The 22850-nt window shown below is 46.3% G+C and overlaps 2 protein-coding genes across 2 annotated transcripts; both read right to left on the bottom strand.

The window, feature by feature from the left end:
* Positions 1 to 1262: 1262 nt before the first annotated feature.
* MED26 (mediator complex subunit 26) lies at positions 1263 to 19573 on the bottom strand. The gene is made up of 3 exons (XM_065652808.1): positions 19318 to 19573; positions 5362 to 5436; positions 1263 to 4033 (listed from the first exon to the last, which is right to left on the bottom strand). The coding sequence occupies exons 1-3, from the start codon at positions 19390 to 19392 to the stop codon at positions 2339 to 2341; spliced, it is 1845 nt and encodes a 614-aa protein (XP_065508880.1). The 5' UTR covers positions 19393 to 19573; the 3' UTR covers positions 1263 to 2338.
* Positions 19574 to 20258: 685 nt separating this feature from the next.
* On the bottom strand, positions 20259 to 22809 carry SMIM7 (small integral membrane protein 7). The gene is made up of 5 exons (XM_065652528.1): positions 22767 to 22809; positions 22646 to 22687; positions 22500 to 22552; positions 21756 to 21846; positions 20259 to 21214 (listed from the first exon to the last, which is right to left on the bottom strand). Exons 1-5 carry the CDS (start codon positions 22790 to 22792, stop codon positions 21199 to 21201), a joined length of 228 nt encoding a protein of 75 aa, XP_065508600.1. The 5' UTR covers positions 22793 to 22809; the 3' UTR covers positions 20259 to 21198.
* Positions 22810 to 22850: the final 41 nt, after the last annotated feature.

Here is a 22850-nt window from a genome sequence, read left to right as displayed (position 1 = left end):
TGGATGGCGTTTGAAAGCGGCAACAAACTTGGGGCATCACCTCGTGGAGTTCGGGCCGCGAGGGCCAGCGCTGGCGTCAGAAATGTAAGCAGTGGAGGAAAAAGATGGGGTTTATAAAGTGTTTGTCAATTCCTGAAATATGCCCCATATTCAAAGGCCTCAAAAGAGCACAGACCCTGTTCCTAAATAAGACCATTAAAGGAAAGAGGGACAAGGGGCAGGGGAAGATGCACAGTACTTTTTACATAAAACCCAAGCATTTTCCAAAATGACCAGCTTTTTAGCCCTCTACCATCAAATCAACCTTTCTGAATTGCAAGACAGTAGTTTTCCGCAGCTCTAGGACACACTGCTTGACCTCAGCAACTGCAGAAGGACAAAATGGAAGTTAACTGAAATTACACTTGGAAACATTTTTTTTGGTAAGCACTTTTTCTGCTTTCACTCCCGGACCTCAGATTTCAGAAATGGAAGCAAACAGACATCAGTGAAGATTTCTGAGACACCCACACATTTCAATACCAGTCAGATCACAAAAGCAGGACGTTTGAACAAAGAACGACTTAAAAAATAAACCAAACCTTATCAGTTGTATTCCAGGGAATGAACCAACTTAATGTACACCTGGTGCTGAACACCCTTTTAAAATCATGTAGGAGCCTGACGCCGCTCTCAGAGGCAGGAGAACTTTGCCAAGGCTGCTCTCCAGAGAAGCAAGATCCAGCACAAATGGGTTAACAGACTTAACAGCACTAAACCTAGAAATATTTTTTGGTATCATGTCCCCTCCCCTTTTGCCCTGGACAGAAACCCAACACTGGGGACAGCAAAAAACAACTCATCCCAAATGTTAAAGCAATTACAGTTAATAGAAATTCTGAGCTTTCTATACTGAACCAGGCTGCTTTAGAAAGCATTTTAACAATTCGGAGTAATATATTACAAAGTTACTGAGAAAAAAGATGAACTGTGATCTTTTTGAGGTACATTAACAGCAACTGTTATCAGTCTCCAGACCCTGGATGCAACCAGAGTGTAAAAAAACCAACAAAAATCCAACCTGTGCGACTGAATTACCACCAAGGTACTTGGAAGACACGGCGCACGGAGGGGACTCGGCTTCACCAGCTGCTCCGACGGACTCTCAGTGTCGCCGATCGCTTAGAGCTGGTCTGAATTGAGCAAACTTTAAAAAACAAATGAGTTTAAGTATAAATAATTCACAAACTGGTTTGTGCAAATTTTTTTTTTATTTCCACATTTATATCACAATGTGTCCACTTAAAGGACCAAATAGCAAAGTTGCTCCCTTCTGCATCCCGAGAACACAGAAGTCTAGTTACTGTACATTCACTAAGGCTCTTTGTTTTTGCAAATTGCGTTTATGATGGATATCCATAAGGCAAACAATATCTAAAGGAATGGTAACAAGTATATTTCCAGCATACAAACAGGCGTCCTTTTTCCCTCTCACAGTACAGTTACAAACTTGTAGCACCCTCATTACATTTAGACTCTAGAAAAGGTGATTTTTCTTTTTTTTTTCTTTTTTTTCTTTTTTTTTTCCTAGAAGTTTGCAGGAAGGGAAAAGGAGGAAAGATATTTGGCTGGTGGTGGTGGGATCAAAAATATCGTTTAACATCTAGTTTTTGCAGCATTTCTCAGAGACTGGATTTAAACTGAAACCAGACTAAAATATGTGGATGCCTATGGAATGTTGAGCTGAAGCTGGTCTCCCAGCCTGCAGTGCAACACCTGCTGTTTAAAACCCAATCTCCGTACCACATGACTTAAAAAAAAAAAAAAAAAGAAAAAGAAAAAAAACCCAACACAATCATGTTCAGAGATGTGATACAAATAAAACTACAGTTTTTGCACATTGTCTCTCCAATACCTCACTGCCAAATAAAACCCCAAATCAAGTCAAATAAATAGATGCATATTTTGTTAAGGTAACTTCCACAATTTTCTCTGTACCTGCCTGTAATAAGATTCCGGCATTCAGAAAGTGCTGGAAATCCTCTTCACTTCTTAGGGACTAACACTTTTTTATAGCTGGCTCGCTAGAGAGTTTTGAACTCAATTGTATCAACCTTCGTATGCCTTCCTTTGCAATTGTTAGTAAACTGGTAGCAGCATTTCACAAAAGGAGAATTGAAAGGGAAGAGCTGTCAAGCCCCAGCTCCCTCCCACCCTCTGCTCGTTGGGCCTGTTTGTCCAGGACAGGAGGTTTTTCTCCCTCTTTAAGTGGCATCGTGTCTGCCATTTTTGCTAACTGCAGATGTCAAAAGCCTTTTTATTTTATTTTTTTATTTTTTTATTTTTAGCAAAACTGGACTCAGTCTAGGCAGACGTAAGGCAGGATGTTCAATCTACCGTCATCCCCGTGTGGATCTAACGATATGCACTGTGTCCAATCATACCAGTTACCCTGTGTGTCGTAACAACCGTTCACGCCTGGCCAGTTGTGTTCACGTATTCTGTTGAGGTCATCGCTCGTGACCTCTCGTGTGACCCCAGGCAAGTCTGTAGGTTTGCTGTTAGGAGCTAGAACGTGAGTCTTTCTAGCCTCTTTTCTAGTGCTTTCCTCCTGCTTTAAATATTCAGACATGAAGTAGTGAGCTCCTGGAGTCTGTACTCCTGATGAGGACAGCAAGCTACTCTGTCTGTTTAAATATGACTGAATGATTTCATTTCTGGACAATTCTTTCCAGTTCGTTTGTTCAAAGGGGCTTTGCAGGTTGGGTTTTTGCTCCTGCTTTTCCGTTTCTGTCCTGTGCTGTTCAGCCAGTGCAGGGATTTCTACCTGCAAAGGATCTTTCTGTGTTAAAGGTTTTATCTGTCCTGTCATGGGATCAAAAGTGAGTTTTCTCTCTTTTAACCTCACAGGTTTCACACCCCCTTCTGTCACGTGCCCATCCAAGTTGACTGTATAGTCTCTGGGTCGGTACCTTTTCTTCTTTTTACTATCGGAACCTGAAGCAGCATCATCACTGTCCATTTTTGAAGTGTCCTGTGAAAAGCCCATGTGCGGCGTGAGAGACTCAGCGGGGTGGGAGCTGGTTTTGCAGCCCGGAGCCGTGTGCGGTTGCAGGGTCCCTGCTGGGTGCCTGTGCTGGTTGTCCGGAGGTACCTGCTGCTCCTGCCAGGGCTGAGATACCTCCGGGGCTGATTGCTGAGAGAACTCCAGTCTTTTCGCTGGCATGGGAGGTGTGGATGGTTGCATCAAGGATGGTGGCGGTGATGGCACCTGTGCAGTATCTAAAAACTGAGACCTTTGAGATGGACTAGGCATGGAATCCTTTGGTGAGTACGTGGTATGCTGCCGAGCAAAAGTGTCATGCCTGACACTTCTAGGGCTAAACGAGGAACAGCGAGGACTCTTCGGTTGGTGCGGTCCTGTGGTTTCTTCCGATTTATCATGCTGCTGAAGCACCGCAGTCTTTAATAACGAGGAAGTGCTTGAAGGTTTTACAAGTCCTGGAGAACTGGTGTGAGGTTTTACAGCGTTTACTGGGATCTTATTGTGTTTATCGTTTTCACTGAGTTCTGTCCTGCTGCTTTCAGGCCCTGCATGTAGATTTACGTCTACAGGACTAGGAAAATTCTCAGGACTACCTCCAATCCCGTTCGTTGGAGGGGGTGAAGAGTTTTGTAATACTTCATGACTAGCTTTGGAGACTTTTGGGGGAGGAGGGCCCTGATGCCCGTCCCTGTGTTCACCTTTCCTTTTCCGATTTCCCAATTTCTCCGTTTTTGGAGAATTTAGTTTCTGTATGTCATTCCTGCTTTTCAATTCGCTGATTGGCTTCGATCCAGCCACAGTGGAAAGCTGCGCCTCTGGTTTGCAGTTGTGAGCGCCACCGTTTGCTGATCCCGGTGGATTCGGCAACCCTCTTGGCACCGGTTCGCTCTGGGTTACAGGTTCTATCAACTTTTGCCAGTTCCGCAACAATTTCTTGGCACGTTTGGCAAGTTCCTCATTGGATGTCTTCTTCCTCACCTCATTGATAAGCCTCCCAAGTCTCGTTTCCTAGAAAGAAAGAAAAGTTGTTTTACAAACCAGTACCATTCTCACAAAATTCTTAAGGTAAATTTCTGCCCTGTGATGCTTACCCTAAGAAATACCTGGTTAAAAATCACTAAAGATGGAAGTGTTGAGTTAATCTTTTTGTAAAGGATTAGTCCAGTTCACCTGGTGCTCTGCCACACAACGTGAAGCCTACCGAAGGTTTCAAGTCACCTTGTCTTTATTCCCTGGCTAAAGCACCAGAGCCATTCGCTGTGAAATTCATCAGAAAGGGATTCTTCAATCAGCAAGGATATTGAGAATAAAGGTGCAAGTTCAGATTCAAGGGGAAACGCAGCACCCAAGGCAGAAAAAGTGCATGTTTATCACAATGGAAGTATAAGATCTGCAGAAAGGGGCAAGAGAAAAAAATCCAGAATCTTTGCCTGTTACAGTAACACACTAACAATAAAAACGTCCATCTCACAAACCTGACTAGGGTGCAACTTCTGTCCTACCTTCTTCCTCCATCTTGCCCTTCAGTCCCCAGTATCTCCAAAGGGTATGAAGGGCTGATTTAAATGAGCATTCCTAGGCTGTCCCAAAGTGGTTTCATAAGCGGAAGGAAGTGTTTGATTGTTCCCAAAGCATGTTTGAAAACAGAGAATTGTTCTGCAAGTCAGATTACTTAGGAAAAGCTCTTCAAAGGAAAACAGACCAGACTGTGAGAGAAATATGCAACATGTTGTGATAGATATGTTGAAATACAGCGGGAGTTATGGTTAAGCAATAGTAAAAAGCAAGTAACGCCAACAATTTCAATATCAAGATAGAAAAAAATTCCATAATTTACCCATAAAAGCCTCTTAGGGCTGCAGCTGCTCTCTCACCTGATCCTTCAGCTTTTAATACACCAGATCTCACCAACTACATCAGGCACTGAAACCTGCTTAACTGACCACAAGATTAATTTTATAGATACAGAGGAGCTTTATTCCTATTCCAGATTCTTTGGTGCTTGCTCGCCAAACATCTAAAAAGGTGAGCAGGACTTGAACAAGCAGAGCGATGTTGCTGAATGCAACAGAATTAATCAGTAGTAAGTAATAATTAATTTAGTGCCCTACACAAACAGGAACTGTGCTGCACAGAATACTGATCTGAATCCAGAAAGAATCACTGTGTGGGCATTGAGATGTCAGGAACAGCATGAGAGACACAAAAGAATATCTTAATTGTGAATCTTTTGCAATCAACCTACTGTTTCAAGCAAAGCTCTTATGGAAATTAGATCGGCAGAGAAAGTCCTTTCATACGCACCCAAATCAAGTCATGTTTGAAGGGTGACTTACCTCAAGTGCCTCTTTGGTAATGGGATATTTCTCCAGGCTGGAGATCACTTCCAGGACTGCCACCATGTTATGGATCTGCAACAGGGAAGACAAAGTCACTCCATGTTTCGTGTACAGTTATCTTAGTTATCAAATGTCATTTAAGACCTTCCACTTTGTAATTGCTGCAAGCGTTCATCACAAAATTGCTGTCACACTGTCTGGCTTCAGGGAGCTGATTGTTCAAGGAATAGGGACAAGGACAGTCTAGTGACCTAGTTGGAAACTGCAGGAGCTCTAACAAACATGCTCTTATGTAAAACCAACGGAAACATCAGCAATAAAACCAGTGTGACTTACTAGCAAAGTTCTGAGCGCCCCCAGCCAAGGTATCAGTTAATTGTCCTACAAATTAACTGGAACTGTAAGTGCCAAGCGGACCAAGAAGAGTCAAATCAGAAATCTTGCATTTATTCCTTTAAGATTTACACAAGCCACCGTTCTACAATTTTGTTCAAAATATTGATGTTTCCTGTAGCTACAGAGCAAGAGTCTAAACCCCAGGTTTAAGTTCCAGAGCAGAGCTGAACCAAAGGCTGTGCCCAGTAGGTGTCCTCAGCCCATCGCCTGCCAGCCCAGCTCCCCCGCAGCACCCCGCGTCCCTCTGGAACCCCCAACACCCCCAGTCCTTCTGGAATTGGATTGTGAGAGGGTGAAGGAGTAACGGCAGAAATTCACGTCCCACTAACAAAGCGCCCATCAGGTTTTCTGATGGGCTTCGCTCCAACCTTTCCACACAAAAGCAGTTGCCACAACCCGCAGACGTTAAACACAAGTGTGATTTTAATAACTTCTATGAGAAACCCCAGACTACGCAGAGATCCGCATTTCCCACACCTGATGTCAAGAGCACCAAAACCTGGAATTTCTAATTCACCTTGGTAGATAGATTTAAAAGATAAGCAAAGGGAAACTTGAATCACAGTGTCATTTACTGCTTAATTGCATTTGTGACTCAGCTGGACGCGAACCGCATCCAAGGCAAACCTCGCAGCAAGAACCTCTGCAGGGAGCCCACATTATTCTGAAGTCTCAACAGGAGCATAACCAGGCAGCGCTGCCTCCCAGCCACACATTCCGCTGCATGATTTGCCACTTTTAAAAAGACTGCAAGTTTGAAAGAATTTGCTTTTTCGAGCCCATTCTACCCTTCTGTTCAGATACAACAGGAGAATTGGGAGCTGAAGTCTCTTCCTTTCAGAAAATCTTGTGCATAGACGATGGTTTTTCCATCACAGCAGGATTGCTTTATGTGGGACATACTTGGATAAAGCTGTCAGCAATTAAAAACTTGGCTTGATTTTTACATTTACTTTCATCAAACTTATTTTTAAAGTCTATATAGGCTTTGAATGATTACAGGTTGTAAAAACCAACTTCAGACCAAAAGATGAATTAATTTGTCATTGAACTACAATGCCTCTGCAGATACTTAAATCCCTACCCACCATTTGGTCAGGTCCGCTAAAACCCCGCTTAAGCTTTAAAGCAGCAATAGCACATATTTTGACATATTTTAGTTCTTACTATTTCACTTCAGTGCACTTTCTTCTGTGTTCTGATCCTTGCACTGCTCTCAGTGCCTGGGAAGGATGATTTAGCACCACAATTTAAATAATACAAACACCATTTTTCCTCCCCCCAGTTTCTAGAACCAGAGCACTTAGAATAGCAAATGTTCAACTTCTGGGAGTTTCCAGACAAACATTTTTATTAGACTTGCAAAACATGATACTCTCCTTCCTAACACACATGACTATGAATTACCAGGGTGCAAAAAGGCTGTGTATCACACACACCAATAATCGGTACAATTATTTCTGCAGTTACTGGTAATCCCCAACTATTCGTTATCTAAATGACAAGCTGATGGCAAAAAAGGCTCATTGTCTATCAGAAGGTCAAGATGGGGAAAGCGATACGCTCATGTGCATCCACACCTAGGCAAAGATGAATCTGGTCAGGGAATTTCCAGTGACAGCTTTGCCTTGGTCTCAATCCACCCAAATCCGCAGCTCTGGACGCCCCCGATGCTCCGTCACCCACCGGAGCCCCGGTCAGCACCAGGACTCACAGACTTCACTTCATTCCCTGTTTGAGGGACACGTGGTGCCAATTAAGACAGCGAAAGCAGCTTCGCACGCTGAGCCTGTGCCGGTTGCTTCTGCTAAAACACAAACACCCCTTGCAGATTCCTCACACATTTGCAGCAATTGAGAACACGCTGTTGTCCTGGAGCGATCGCTGCGAGGAGCGCGGATGCTCCTGCTCCAGATCAGCTGCAAGAAGCTTCTCTCATTTTTTCCTGCTTTTTGACCTGCAGGAAAGCGCCGTTCTTAAAAAAAAAATATGACATTCAACAACTTCTCCACCCTTCCCCAGCAGTTTTATATAGTTTTCTTGGAACGCTCCAAATTGCCATAAAGAGAAGCTTATAATAAAAATTGTATTCACCTATTGCAAAATAACAGACCTTGTGGTATAGTTAAACACTACGACGAAAACAAAACCTACCAGGACACTTCGAGCAGCACCAGAAATGATCATTTATTAATGCAAGCTGCCACTAAAAACGCTTATTGGCCACACAGTGGATAAGTCACCTAGAGCAGAGTAGGACAAGGGGGTTTGGCAGCCGAGCTCTCCAGCCACTGGGTAAGAGAACAATTGCGTAAGGCGGCGTCTCAGGAACTTGCACATCGGTTTAGTTTCTATTTGCCTTTTTTCACTCACGCTGCAACCCGTTACCACCACCCCAAACCAAGAACTTCCATGAAGCAATCCCAGGACCTCGCATTGAGGAGCTTGCAGAAAACAGCAAGCGATATTTTCTACGGCATTTCAAACGCTCCCATGCGATTCCCATGTTGTGAAGACTGACTGGCATGCAGACTAATTCACTCGAAAGTTTACTGGAGAACATCTGCTTTGAGTCATCTCCCATAATCGTTTCCAGCCAACCCTAATGACAGTCACAGAAAACAAATCTTATTTATTCCGTGCAAGTCTCCTTAAGTCATCCATCCATACTCTGGAGTTACTACTGGTATCCGAGATCATTTCCAAGTCAAGCACTACATGTTTTTACTACGGCCTCAGACAAAAGCATGGGTTGCTGAACTCTCCGGAAAAGATCAAGTAGCTTAATTGCCTTTATTTAACTGCCATCTTAATCCTATTTTAGCCTTTATAAATCAAGAACAACTCAGTAACTAAATTAAGTGTTACACAGCAGTTTAAAAGTATAAGAAGTGTGTTGGAGTTTGGGCAGTTTCATGTACAGCCGTTCCCTGACAGCTCCAATTTTCTCCCTTTTTTTTTTCCATGTTTCACAGCGATGTTTCTAAAGATCTTCGCACGCATATCTAGACCATGACAGACAAACCAGACTTGAGTCGGCCAGGATGATGTTGCTGAGATAGTTACACAGGCCTAGAATAGGAGAAGGAACAGGTATTTCCTTGTAACATGAAAACCCGAGAGCCAGGTGCTTAATTACAAAAAAACCCAAACCTGTAGTCAAACTGCTAACAGGGATTCCTTTCCTCCTGGATTCTGCCTAGAAAGGCTCTTTTAAATCACTTGCATAAAGGTCCCACAACAGCACTAAAAGGCACCTTTTGACACAGCATCATCATCTATATGGGTCACACCAGAACCTTTAAAAGTCTCTAAAGGGTATTTAAACTCAGCCTAGAATGTCTAGAGTCCCTAATCACTGAAACTTTCCTAAAAACAAAGTGCAATGTTATTATCCTCCTGAAATCGCAGGTTATAATAATCAATAATCTGACGCCACTGTAGGCATTTGAAACAGCCTCTACAGATAGATCAGAAGACACTGGCTTTGAGAAACTGCATTTGTCATCACATTCAACTTAGCCCCTCAGAATATGCTATAAACGCTCCAAATTTTGCTAGTTTCAAAGAAAGTACTTTTGTAACATTTTCCTACCTATAGTATCAAAACAATTTTACAGAACAAGCAGAGAAGTGCACCCGCTGCGGAAGACTAAACTGATCTTCCTATCTTTCCTACAGATACAAATCCAGATCTCTATTGCCAAGTTTGTGTTTTCCGTTTGGAATTAATTTAAGAAATGCAGTGTGGTCTATGCAGAAGTTCACAGGAGCATTCGTACTTTTTTTTTTAATTGTCTTCCCCCACTCCTAGAGACAGCAGCATTTTATTGGGTACTTATAAAAACTCATGTGTCTATGGGCCATTTAAATCCTTAGGTAGCACAGAATAACGTCCAAGAAAACCCCGGGTTCAAGGTCACTATCACTGGGATGGCCAGGAAGGCAAAACTGACTCAGAGGGAGGTGCAGCAATGTCGTCCCCTCGTGTTCGTTTCCTCGGAAGCGGCGCAGTGATCACCTGCACCCGAGCGCCGGGGTCTCTGACCAGCGCCAGCTCTCGTCCCCAGCACTGCGCTTGTCTAAAAGCTACTCCACTGCATAATCATCTGAAACGAGGAATAAGAAGTAAAAAGAGAAAAGTTGCTATTCATAGTAGGCTTTATTTAAATGCAGCAATGGAAATACAGCAGTATAGTGTTTATTTAGCACTTCATATGGGGCGCGTGAGGCACCAGACACTGACAATACATAGAATGAACAGTAAACTATAACGTCATTTTTTCAAAGATACAGACCAAACACCCAAAGTTAGAATTCAGGTTACAACCTGCTGGTATTTAGTTCAGTTCCCTTGCAACTGACCTATTAACAGTTTCCCCTACCCCCAATGTGACATGAGGTACTATTCACAAAGTGACACACCGAAAACATGACCATGCACTACTTTGTTCAGTGTTATCGAAAATGTTTCAAAGTCAGTTTGCTACACAGAGTTCAAATATTCACCAGTACACAAAAGATGTTTTTAAAGGTGGAGCTGAGATTTTTTAATGGCATTTAGTACAGCAGATCTTTAAACATGAAGGAATCAAGGATTTGGGTTGAAAGTCATCCAGTGAGAGCATCTTCTACGACAGAGAAATTCATCTGGAGTCCACACTCTGAAAACTGATGAGATATTTGTGCTGCAAAACAACAGGTAGAAGAAAAGCTCCTTGACTACCAAGAACAGTCTGAAAAGTGGTGAGGCACAGCAAACACTTCCTACCTCTGCATTTAACATTTCCAGGTCTAATTTAAACAGTCAAAACAATTTGCAGATATTTAATTTGTACTCAGGCTTTATTTAATGGTAAAGTAACATCACCCAGATACCTTCCCATATATACTTCACAAAGCCAGGATCATCAAACGAGAGTAAGGTCAGATTCCAACAAAATGCCACATCGCAAAGAAATCAGGAGACCTGAACTATTTCACTTGAGCAAGACGACACCTGAGCCCTGTGTCACCTTTCGGCAGCACGTACATGTGTGAATAAGGTGCAGAGAGACCAGAACAGCCGAGCGATGAAGAGGAGTTTGCCCTGGCAGGTACAAACAGCCTCGAGACACAAATCCACAGCGGTGGTAAGTGCCGTCACCACTCTGGCTCTTCTCGGTGTGGTCTGCGCCAAAGGAGATGTCCAACCCCAGCAGAGGTCCTGCCAGGGCAGGAAAACACCCCGCACTTCAGCAAATCAGGGAAACCAGCCCAAGAAAGGAGTATCCATCAGTGGAGTTGTGCAGAAGGTAGAAAAACACAGATCACAGAGCCACCACGCACACCCAGAACAGAACCAGTTCAGTGGGGGAGTCTCCTGCTCTGCAGGAAGAGGTTCATCAAGGCCAACAGGAACCAGCCCACAGTGTCACACTTTTGTCCATTCATATTTATTAGCCAATAATTGGAAGACATTCTTGTTACTACAGAGAGGAATAATTGTCTGTCAGCTCCGACATTCACTAAACGTCCTGTGTAATACCGTCAGAACTGTACCTGTAGTGCCTGCCCCTCGGTTGAGCATGAAACAGAAGACTCGCTGCAACGTGACCCCCCACAAACCAACAAACCTTGAAGTTGGGCAAAACTTTTTCAGGGAACAAATTTATTAGCCCAATTTTAAAAGCCCAGCAGTTGAAGTGAAGGTTTGTTACACGAAATACTATGAAACTGGAAAGATGTGTAGCACAAATCCAAGCGAAGGGAACAGCGTAAGCAGAGCGGTGGGTCCCACAACTGCAGTACGTTCGCATAAGAGCTCAGGAGAATTTAAGTATGGCAGATTTGTTCACAAAAACTGAGAAAAATAGCCTTATCAAGCGGGAAAGTTTTAAACATGAAGTTTGAAGTCACTGTATCCTTTCAATAGCAATTATTAATACAGGATTTCCATCAGCACGTACCATACAGAAGTTTTATGGATATGCCAAAAAAAAAAAAAATTACCCATCTCCTAGAATTATTGCCCACCAAGCTCTAAATAAAAACGCTGCTGCCAGTCACCCATTTCCAAATTCCTTCTTTCTCTGCAGACCCTTGGGAGAAAATAAGCACTGATAATCAGTCGGGAATGCTGGGCCATTCCATTCAGTGGCACGATCATTAGCAGCTACTTAGAAACAAAATGAGTTTTCTACCTTTGGCTGGAAAACCCCTCTTCCCCAGAGGCCCACACCACCTTTCATCTCAGAGTTACTGTAAAACCAGCTCTACTCTAGATTGCCCAGTGTGATGAGACAGGACAAAAGAACCCAGAACCCCAGCAGCATTTTATTTATATTTAAACACCGAACGCTCAGGGAGCTGCAAACCTGGCACTAGTTATTTCTCATCTAGTAGCAAAAACCTGTGTGATTTCCACTTAAGAAAGCCCCACTGACACTTAAGCCGCTGGGCAGCCCGTTTTAAAAAGTCCAGTGGAGAAAATGCCACACAAAGGCACAAACCAATAGCTCCAATTTTTGACAGACTGAAACTCTTACACACACGACACTGGAGACAGATTTTTCATGGTGCAGTGAGATTCTTAACCAGGTGCTCACCCCATGCACATACCTGCGGCAGTCACCCCACTTTGCAAATACATTTATTTAAACATCCCCTCTGGCATCTTCTCTTCCATCTCACTATGGTCAACTCCAAGAATCAACTGTGGTTCCTCCAAGGATAACCTATAATATTGAGGCATTTATTCTTCTGGAACGTTCAGGATGATAGCTTATATACAGATATAAATATTCCCCGTTCCTTTCCATGCAATTCACTGGCCCAGCACAAGGAGCGTTCCATACTGACTGTGCTACCCAGCTCCAAGAGCTGCGCTTAAGCCACAGCTCAAGTTACAAAAACTCAGGATACGCTGCAAGTTTGCTTGCTGAAGAGAAGTTCCAAATGTGCATCAACACCCTTGGAAAACCCCATTCTCCTGTACCTTCAGGATTTCTACACTCCTTAAAAAAGAAAAAAAAAAATCATCAATGTAGACGTGCAGTATAATGACCGTACTCGACAAGCTGATTCTGCACGACAGCAGCATGTGAGGAAGCAGCTCCACAAAGTGCTGGCTGTCACTCTCAGACAAGCCTTCCACCTCTGCACAGTCATCTCACAGCACAGTGTTCAAAATACACCAGTTGATTGTGCTGCTGAATACAACAGACAGACTGGGACGGAGGATTCCTCTCCTCCCCAGCTGCTGTGTTAGAAACCCGCTCTGTTCAGCAAAACAGAACTCATTACGTTTTACTTCCAGTGATTCCTCAGTAGAAATTTCTACCACCGACTGTTCGGACAGGCTGAAAATGGTGTAGTTTGATATTAACCATCACACTGAAGCATGCGCCGCTGCCCCATGAAAGCCATGCCCCAGAAAACACCCACATGCTGGTAAGTTCAGCAGATTGCACCTCAAATTAAAGCAATTTGCTAGCACTTAAATATTGTTCCAAACAGCAAAAGCATGAATTACCTGCAGAAAGAATAATTTAGCTGTTAGAATACTGAATAAACTAACCTACAATTACATTAAACTGAGTGCAACGTACTTGCATTTACCTTAAATATTTCTTTAAGGCCCAAGTGCGTCAGCAGGGCCGCACCACACCGTGTGTTATACAGACTGGAGAAAGTTTATTTGAAGTTATCACCAAGCACAAAATGGGTGAGACGCGACAGCAGTAAAGTGTTATCGGCCAAACCAGACACTTTTTATTTATAAAAAAACTATACTGACGCTAATTTTAACTCCAAATCTAATATACTGGAGTAACTGGGCCTGAAAAGAAGCGCTTCTTGATTAACACCACATTTCCCCAGCAGGCAGAATCAATTCCTTCTTTCCCTATCCTGAAACTTCTGTGGTTCCTGAAAAACAAAAACTCTACTTGTCAACTGCAGCAGGTTGGTGAAGAAGCTGGACAAGGCCCTGCCCTCACAGGTACCGGCAGAAAACGCTTCAGCTGCTCTGGAAATACTTTGATCAGGAGCCAAAGGAGCCAGGATGACAACGCTGCTGTGTCACGGCCGAACCAAAAACCCTGACGAGAGGCAACAACCCACACCTTACGCACTCCTAAACCGGGCTCACCCACCATTTATTATACAAAACCCTAACAAATGACCAACTGGAGTCTCTGTCCTCCATCCAGAGTTCTAAAACAGGCTAAGCTGAAGGTTTTCGTATTTTCTAAGACACAGACTGGGGGCCTCGGGTTGGGTTTAGGATGCACACCAGCTGTCTTTTCCACGCTGCAGTTCGTGGCGACTGTCAGAGATTATCCCTGATGTTTATTCTACCTACAAAAAGTTGGTTCTTCCATTCAGTAAATTGCTTCATGGTTACATCCATGGAGGATCAGTTATTTCCCTCAGCAACAGTGATGATAAAACCTCTACCGGTGAAACTTGATCATAAGCATCCACCCTCATCTCAAACCAGCAGGTCCGCTGAATTCGGACACTCACTGATAGCTCCTTCCTACAGGTCCCAGGCCAACCTGCTAAGGCAGAAGGGACGCGCGAGGAGGCAAATTACACTCAATTTTTCAGGCTCTGTACTTATTTAATCACTTTTATACTCAGTTCTACTGTCACACCTGCACCAGCACCATTTGTAATGCACCAAAGTTTTATTGAGTGACATCAAAAACTACCTAAGGGGAAAAAAAAAAATTGTTTTCTTTTATAAACCCTGGTCAGTTCCCCAGTTCAGCTCCCTACATGATCCTGCACATAGTTGCACTGGCACACATAAACTGGGTGTGTGGAGCAGGAACAAGAGGTGGGTGTTATTTAAATTGTCACTGCTGCCGAAACAAACACTCCAATTACAGCTCAGAGCAAATGACTCCTGTCCTGCACCATGCCTGGGAGTTTCAAGGAATTCCCAACACCAAAGCAATTTGCCATTCCCCGGCTTCGACCCCGCAGCCCAAACTCTTACTTTTGTTTGCCCAGATTTTGTCTTGCCAGCTGCAAACTTTAGAATGGTCTCACTACTGCCAGGGGTACTGTGCAAATGACAAGTTTTTAACGCCCTTAAAAAGTAACAACAAAGTGGCCAGGACTGTCAGGCAAGTGTGGACTGGGTAAACTCGGTATCCGTGTCTGTGCGAGCGATGCTGGCACTGTTGGAACATACGGCCACTGAGAAAAAAAGCTCTTTTGGAAAGAGGTGGACGAAAAAGCTGCAAAGTGAGGCCACAAAGTCAGCTGTACCACCACCCTCCACCAGGTGAATTGAAGCACCAGTCAGAGCACCGCAAAAAGCAGTTGTCCTCATTTAAGGTTATTTAAAATCATAAAGAAACAGAATTCAATGGGACTTAGTGCAACAGGCCCCAATCTTTATCTGGAAGCCAGGACTGACGTGATAACAACACTTCAGATCCAACATTAGGAAAGACCACAACCACCCCCACGTTTCACCGCACGCAAAACATGATACTGCTTGGAACAAGAGGAGCCATGAGAATAAACCCGAACAGGGAAGGTACAACAGGTCCCGGCCTCTCTGCAGGCTGCAGCTTCCTCACAGTCGCAAGCTCATGAAGACCACATCGAAAAGGATGAAGCTAAAGCCAAAGCCAAGCCCCGGCCGCTTTCGCTACATGTGACGCTTCCTGCATCCAAAGAAATCCCCAAGGCCCTCCCGAAGGGAATCGCCGTCTTCCTCCACTCTCTATATTGATATTATCACAGCAGTGACTTGCACCTTTCTCTCCCCCCTTTTCAACTCAAGTCTAGAAAGAGTTTTTATCGCTGATGAGAGAGGCTTTTGCTTGTAGGACTTTGGTAAAGCAATGGACACTCAACAGCCACAGAAGCATCTTCAACCATGTCACTCACGCATCAACTGGAAGATCACGCCAGGCCAATGCACAGCTTAACATATTACAACACACAGACCAATTTGTTATTAATAATTCAGATCCCGGAGCTCTCCTGAAGGTCTGAGCGGCACAGAAACTGAGATCTGGCATGAACAGCAGCCTGATTTACAATCAGCTCCCACCACACAGTGAGCACATCACGGGTTGGTACCCAAACCAGAGCTGGGTTTGCATCCCAGAGACGTGTTAACGGCAAAGAATTACTGTCTAATATTTAAAATCAGGAAATGATTGCTACGTATTCAGGATGAGGAACCATTTAATTGCAAGCCGAATTCTAACAGCCAGTTGGAAACGACAGGCTCTCCCACAGAGCAAAACCGAACTGATCTCATTATTCCTGCTGTCAGGTGATAAATTCCCCCAAGAGCACAGAGCACAGTTTAACAAGGCGAAGGTGTTCGGCGCGGTGGAACAGGCAGTTTCTCCGCACACCGAGCCCAAAGGGAAAAGCGTCGCTTCTACCAGAACCAGGGAATATCTCCCTGTGCAACCCCACACGGCTGCCGCAACAAGAGTTCGGATACTCTGCTCCAGTTACTGATTCTACATGGTTCTTCCAAGAAAATCCCATCACCCATCGTTGTGGGTGATCCCACAAAACTCGTGAGTTTTGCTACATTCTCACTAAGGCACAAGCCTGGGAAGGAAATGGATGTTGACACTTAGTGTTTAAGTCACACAGCACAAGTAGTTTCCCCATATGTTTTTTCGAGGGGAAAAGGCTGAATAAATGAAGATGTAACACCAGACATCCCGGGTGGCTTCCAAGATGATGTAATTTTTTTTAAAAATAGCTTAGTTCTTATAGGTCTCCTTTGAAATAGAGGTTACCCATGTAAATTCTGAACTAAGCGTGTGAGACAAAGTTATAAATATATTCTGCAGCAATTACTAGAAGAGGTCTCAAGTGCTACACGCATGTGTACAATTAAAACATCGCTCCTGAGTCAGCAGCGCTTCATGTGGCAGTTAAAACCAAGATGAACGGTAGACACAGGTGACTTCTCAAAACAAGCAGGTTCTCACAGCTTGGGGAAAAGATTATTTTGACCAGTTCAACTCAACACAGGTAGAGAAATTTGGCCCTCTCTCTTTTAAGCAAGATTTCTATGTACCACAAAGACCTTTACAGCTACGCTGGAATGAATATCCACAGCGGAGCAACAGCTCATACTAGAGAACGTATCGGTGAAGCTTAGCTTTCCAGCTCTTTAAAGAACCGTATCCTCCTCTGCAGCCTCTCAAAACAGGACTGGGTTTTGCACACTTGACAGTATCAGTGCAGTTTTCTCCCTCTCTCCTCTCCAGGAACACACACATACACACACGGACAATTACAGTGAAAAGTCTGAATGAAACCCAGGCCTCAAAGCTTGACTTTCTTGGTAAACAAGGAAGTCGACCACAATAATGAATACTCTAAGTTTGAATGCAACCACTTCTTTTAGAAGATCCTAAAAGCCAGAAGAAAGTAGCCAGAGTTTTCCGTGAGTACCAGCAACCAACTTCTTCCTGTGGGAAAACGTCAGAACAGTTTCTTATACTTTTACGCTGGTGCTCAAGGACGATTAAATTCAGAATCTCCTTTTAAGCACGTGCAAACTTGTTCTCTCCCATCACGAAAACGGCGTGACAGGTGGTTTTATCGATTGCTTCCCACGTATTCTACCCGCTTTGGAGAAAAATGCCTGAGATCAGGGCCTGGACAATGAATCGCAATCATAGCACCTCTGCTCTCCTTCGAAGAAGAGGTTAAAATGGAAGACAGTCCCCTGCCTACAGGCATTTCTAAACAATGGGCCGATTTTTCCGCCACCAATTATTGCCCTGGATAAGTATCAAGTATGTAGAATTCCAATTTAACATACATTACTCCTCAGCTTATGGAGCTGCTGACCTGCTGGAAGCTCCGCAGAGCTCTTGGCTGATGCTCCGACTTCCCTTTGCAGACAATTGCCTGGTTAGTTCTGGTCCCCTCACCAGAACCAAACTGCAACCACGGCTGCAGCACAATGTAACATTCACGTACGGAGAAGGGAAAAGTATCCACCACAAAATATATTCCCTGGTTGCTTAATTCCACACAGCCACAGTGTTTTAGAAAGTAACACCAGGAGTAGGGTGACCGGTGCTACCGACAGTTTGGAAGTTAAAAGAAACCACCGATCTGTTAGAATTTTATTAAACTAAGTTGACACTCAGTCTACAGTAAAGTGAAAAATCTGCAGCCACAAAAAAAGAACTCAGAGCAAACAAAATTCATGGAGTGTACTAACTGACATTTCAGTACGATCGACGGTAAGGTACTGCAAACTCAAACAACTTTGACATTTAAAAGCCCACAATTACCATTATAATTCATTACTGTTACTTGAACATGTAATGTTGCAGCTCGTGACAAATGCACCTCACAGGGGATTACTACAGAAGCTACAAGGTCAGGGCAATTTTTCTTCAGTTCTCATGTCACATACAGGCCACTCCAGAATGGTTCTAAATGGCAATAACTCTATTAGCTACTTTAAGACTTCAACACAGGTCAATTGCAAGAAAAACACTTGTTTGGACAGAAGCAGGTATGACTTTAATAGAACCAAAGTACCTTTTCAGGTACCCAGTCTCCTAGAATAAAACACACACGCACGTTCAACCTGACGCACCCGTAGCTGCCCCCACAAACTGCAGAGGGTCCAGACAAACCCACCTTTGCATCCTGCTGTGGTGACTGTTGATCTAAGATTCACAAATCTGACAGATTGTGCGCTCTGCAGTCCTCTCACAGCAAGAAACACCTAAGCGGAGAACTGCCTTAATGTGCCAAAAAGACCTTCAAAGGAGTGAACGATACTTTGGATAACCGTCACTTAAACCTTAAGGCCACTTATAGGTAAAATATACACCGACTTCTGTGCTTACAGCACATCCCAGAAGGAGCAGATAAGCTCATTAGCGCGCTGCAGGAACGGATAACAGCGAAGACCGAGGCTGCTCGGTGCTGGAGCCGCTCCAGAGCCCCGCAGCCGCCGGCCAAGCCCTGCCGGTGTCCCCGGAGCCCGGGACACCCCCCGGCCCCGCTGGAGGCGGCCGCAGGGCCCGGGGAACAGGTGGGCGCCCCGGAAGGTCCCGGGGCCGCGGCGGAGCCCGGCCCAGAGCCCCCTGCAGGCCGCGCCCGAGCCGCGGCCTGGCGTGGGGAGGCCGCCGGGCCGCACGCCGCATGGCCGGGCAGCGCCGGCCGGGCCCCGGGGGGCGGCGGCGGGAGGCGGTGCGGCGGGGGGGGGTGGCGGACGCGGCCCCCCCGGGAGAAGGGGAGAGGCCGCCGGTGGCACCAGCGGGGCGGCCCCGCGGTCCCGGCTCGGGGGAGCGGGCGGCGGAGGCGCCGCCGGCAGCGGGACCCCGGGCGGGCAGCGCGCTGAGGAGCTTCCCCGCTACCGCCCGCAGCGGAGGCTTCCGGTGCCCGGGGAGGAGCCCGGCGGCAGCCGCGGTCCCGGCGGGCGGACGCGCGGCCCCGGCGCCCCCTCGGACAGCGGCGCGGGAGCCCCGGGGGCCGCGGGGGAGGCCCGTGAGCGGCGGCCCCGCGCTGCCGGCACGGGAGCCGCGGAGCCCGGCGGGCCGTACTCACGTTGCTCTGCGGGTCGATGGCCTGCAGCAGCCGGTCCCTGATCTGCTGCGGGGAGGGGGCCGGAGCCGCTGTCATTGCCTGGGCGAAGCGGGGCGGCTGCGGCCGGGGCGGGCGGGCGGCGGGTGCCAGGCCGGGCCGGGGCGGCGGCTCCTCACTCGCCGGCGGCGGCCTCCTCGGGGAGCCGGAGTCGCATGTTCGCTCCCCGCGAGGCGGGGGAAGCGGCGCTGGGAGCGGGGCGCGGGGGGGAACCGCGACCGGGCCGGGCCCGACTGTTCCGCTCGGGGCCAAACTCAACTGTGGGCAGGAGCCAGCCCCGCGCAGGGCACCCTGGGACACGCCCGACGCCGTAACGCACGGCGCGCCCCTGACGCCCCGCCGCACGCACCGGCGGGCACGGAGCGCGCCTGCGCACTGCGGCTCGGCGGGGCGCACGCATGCGCGGGCGGCGCTCGGCGGAACTTGGCGGCCGCGGCGAGGGGAGCGGGGAGAGCCCGAGTCCCCCCGAGTCCCCCCGCGCTCCGGGTGTCCCGGCCGGGCGGGCACGGGCAGAGAGCGGTTCCGTGCATAAATAAGGGCGATAAACCGCCGCTGCTCGGGTATCGCAGACCTCATGCAATCAAAGCGCCTCATTTCAGACTCGGGAGCAGGTAACACGGACCTTAGACCGGTGAGAAGTTCAACATGCTCCGGAAAAAATTAGAACGAGTTTTTTGCCAAGCGGCAGAACTTCATATTTTCGTTATTTTCACAATTACAAACTTCCCTGCTGTTATTTGGAAAGAGCCGCCTGTACAGACTGAGCAGGTAATTCCTTATACAACGTATCGACCTTCGCACTTGTCTCCTTGACTCAAGAAAGCATGATGAAAAAAGCAAGTTCAGGTTTTCAGAAGCTTATAATACAAAAAATGGACTTGGTACAAAAGCAGCTGTACGACAATAAAACCTTCCAGTGAAACGCATCCTCCAGCCCCTGGGTGAGTGAACAGCCCAGCGGTCAAACTGCCCAAAGCATTTATTTCTGAAATTATCTGGGTGATGCTGGAGGAAAAGTTCCCGGTCAAAGAGTTGAAGTAAATAACACAGAACCAGACACAAAACAAGACTCGCTAAAATGCCTCAAAACACATCAATACTGAATCAATTATCTTGTAACAGAACAAACACAACATCAAATATACACTTTACCCTTAAATAGAACAGCTTTATTCAACCAAATCCAAGATTATTCCAAAACTATTCCTTAGGATTGGCTTACAGAATTATTTTTCCTATTCAAAATATTGATTAAAAAAAAAACAATTTAAAAAAACCCTTTTGTTGGAAAAAGTGAGAAGATGAGAATCCAATTTTTCTTAAGCATCCTTTCCTATTTCTCCAACAAAACTAAACGGAACAGTGAGAAGTTACACCAATGCTTTGCTCAACTTTATAAAAATGAGAACGAAAAGTGTGATTTCCAGGTGGCCTGGGCAGCGGTGACACCAGCAGACGCACCACGGGCTGGCAGGGACTAACCGCAGCGGTTTGACTCCGCTCCTCATCATGCTGCGATTCTCCCCTGCGACCCGGCGCTGCACCTAAGCCCAGCGAAACCATTGAAACTCCTTTTTATTTCAGTAAAGATGAAATCATTGAACTTTGAAGATTTTTGGCTCAGGGGCCTAAAGGCTCAATCCCCTGGCAGCGAGAACCAACATGCACTGAGTTGTTACACGACTGGCTGGGGACGAACGTGTCCTGTCCCTCGAGCGCAGGAGGAGTTGGTGCCACCATCCCAGGGCTGCATTTTGAACGCGTTATAATCTTTGACCTTATAGAAAATGGAGGTTTCCAGCCAAAAGTCTCTTCCGAGTTAACAGATATATTTGCGGATGACTCTCAAGATCCAAACAACCTGGTGGGTGTAACAGAAAGAAAAGCGGATGAGAAGGGGGTACAACCGTCCCCAGTGGTGTCGATGCCCTTGCAGCTCCCAGCACATCTGGCCAGTGGTTTTGCTCCCCGTACGTCAGACCCTAAAGCTCCAGCAGTGAGAGCCCAGCGCCCACCAGACTGTTTCACAGACTATTCTCAAGGCTGATTCCATTCTGTGGGGGTTTTTTTTACCCCCTAAAATGAAAAACATCCCCAAGGTTACACTGAAATGCTGCCCCTTTTAATAGAAGCAACCCATGAGGAACACTGTATCTAAAGCTATAGGACTTACACGCTGGCAAATAAGGTTTTCAGGCACTACAGGTGCGCACGTTAGCAAAAAATTCTGAGGTCAACCGAGGTATCTTTGAAGATTCAAATAAACCAGTGAAATGAAAAGGAATTATGAAATAATAGACTGGGAGAGAAAGAGATATGAAAAGAAATATATGTGCAAGAAAAATCCCAATGTGTACGACTTGCTATAAACAAATGACAAGGTGCTGCACAGTGTTACTTACACAATCATGCAGAACATCATGAAGACGTTCCACAAGGCAATGAAGATCCGAAAATACCTGAGACTCAGCAGGAACTCTCTGATATTGTCACCTGAAAATCAAAAGAGTCCCTGAGGTGGAAAATACCCAATACAGGGACAAGTCACATTTTAAACTCTGCCTGAAAAACATAAGCAACTCAGGAAAAAATACCTAGAAAAGGTCAGACAACAAAAAACCTGAAGGTTGAAGTTCTAGGTCAGCGAACCACACTATGTTCAAGGTGCCGCTGTAAGGGCACGCGGCAAAATAAACAATAAATGATAAAAGGGGGTCACGCTTAAAAAAGGGAGGACGGCCCTGTGCTGTGGTTTACAGGAACGCGTGTGCAGACACTGAAATGGCAGCCGGGCTGTAAGCGGCGTTAGCTCTGCAGCCCAGGCACCTCCACTCAAAACTGCAGAAAGAAATGTGCATTTTGCTATTCTCAAATCACCCGTTTGGCACCAAGGCTGAGGTTGGTCACGCCCGGGCACAAACATCACGGAGCCAAATTTTACGTTGCAATTTACGAGCCAAGTTCCTCCAGCCAGAGAGTCATTCACAACCACACAAAATGGGGTTAAACTTGGACTTTGGTGCCTTGAAAAAACGCTTTGACAGAGATTTTTCTTCAGAAAACGCCCATTCCTGGATGTATTTAGCAGAGCGGGCTGGGGGGAGGCCCTGGCTGTGCCCGGCCCCGCTCCGCGGATCCCCCGTTACCGGTGGTGGGTTCCCGGGACTCCTCGCCGAACCCCTCCGTGTCTCTCCTCTTCCTGCGGGATAACGAGAGGTCGGGTCGGTATCACGGAGGGTGAACGTTCCCCCCTCAAAACCAGCGCCTCCTCCCCCCCCCCCCCATCACTCACAGCCTGAAGTTCAGGACGGCGCCGGCGTTGAGCAGCAGCGTCCTGAGGGAAAGAGAGAGACAGAGACACCGTGAGACACCCACAGGCAGCGACACGCCGCCCCGGGCCCCGTCCCCGGTACCCGCAGAGCAGCAAGTCCCCGATCATGGCGGCGGAAACGGCGGCGGAAGCGGAAAGGGCGGGGCAGAAGCGGAAAGGGCGGGGC

The sequence above is a fragment of the Caloenas nicobarica genome, chromosome 27, assembly GCF_036013445.1.
Source record: "Caloenas nicobarica isolate bCalNic1 chromosome 27, bCalNic1.hap1, whole genome shotgun sequence".
In the NCBI taxonomy this organism is placed as follows: Eukaryota; Metazoa; Chordata; class Aves; order Columbiformes; family Columbidae; genus Caloenas; species Caloenas nicobarica.
The sequence above is the reverse complement of the archived record's forward strand: the minus strand, read 5'-3'. Positions and strand labels throughout refer to the sequence as shown.

Bases quoted from the DNA above. Each gene is read 5' to 3' on its own strand.
- MED26 (XM_065652808.1), bottom strand. From the start codon at position 19,392: ATGACAGCGGCTCCGGCCCCCTCCCCGCAGCAGATCAGGGACCGGCTG. The intron at 5,437-19,317 runs GTGAGTACGGCC...TCCCTGTTGCAG, and splicing joins CCATCGACCCGCAGAGCAAC to ATCCATAACATGGTGGCAGT. The intron at 4,034-5,361 runs GTAAGTCACCCT...CTTTCTTTCTAG, and splicing joins TTACCAAAGAGGCACTTGAG to GAAACGAGACTTGGGAGGCT.
- SMIM7 (XM_065652528.1), bottom strand. From the start codon at position 22,792: ATGATCGGGGACTTGCTGCTCTGCGG. The intron at 22,688-22,766 runs GTACCGGGGACG...TCTTTCCCTCAG, and splicing joins GGGGACTTGCTGCTCTGCGG to GACGCTGCTGCTCAACGCCG. The intron at 21,847-22,499 runs GTAACGGGGGAT...TTTGATTTTCAG, and splicing joins GTCCCGGGAACCCACCACCG to GTGACAATATCAGAGAGTTC.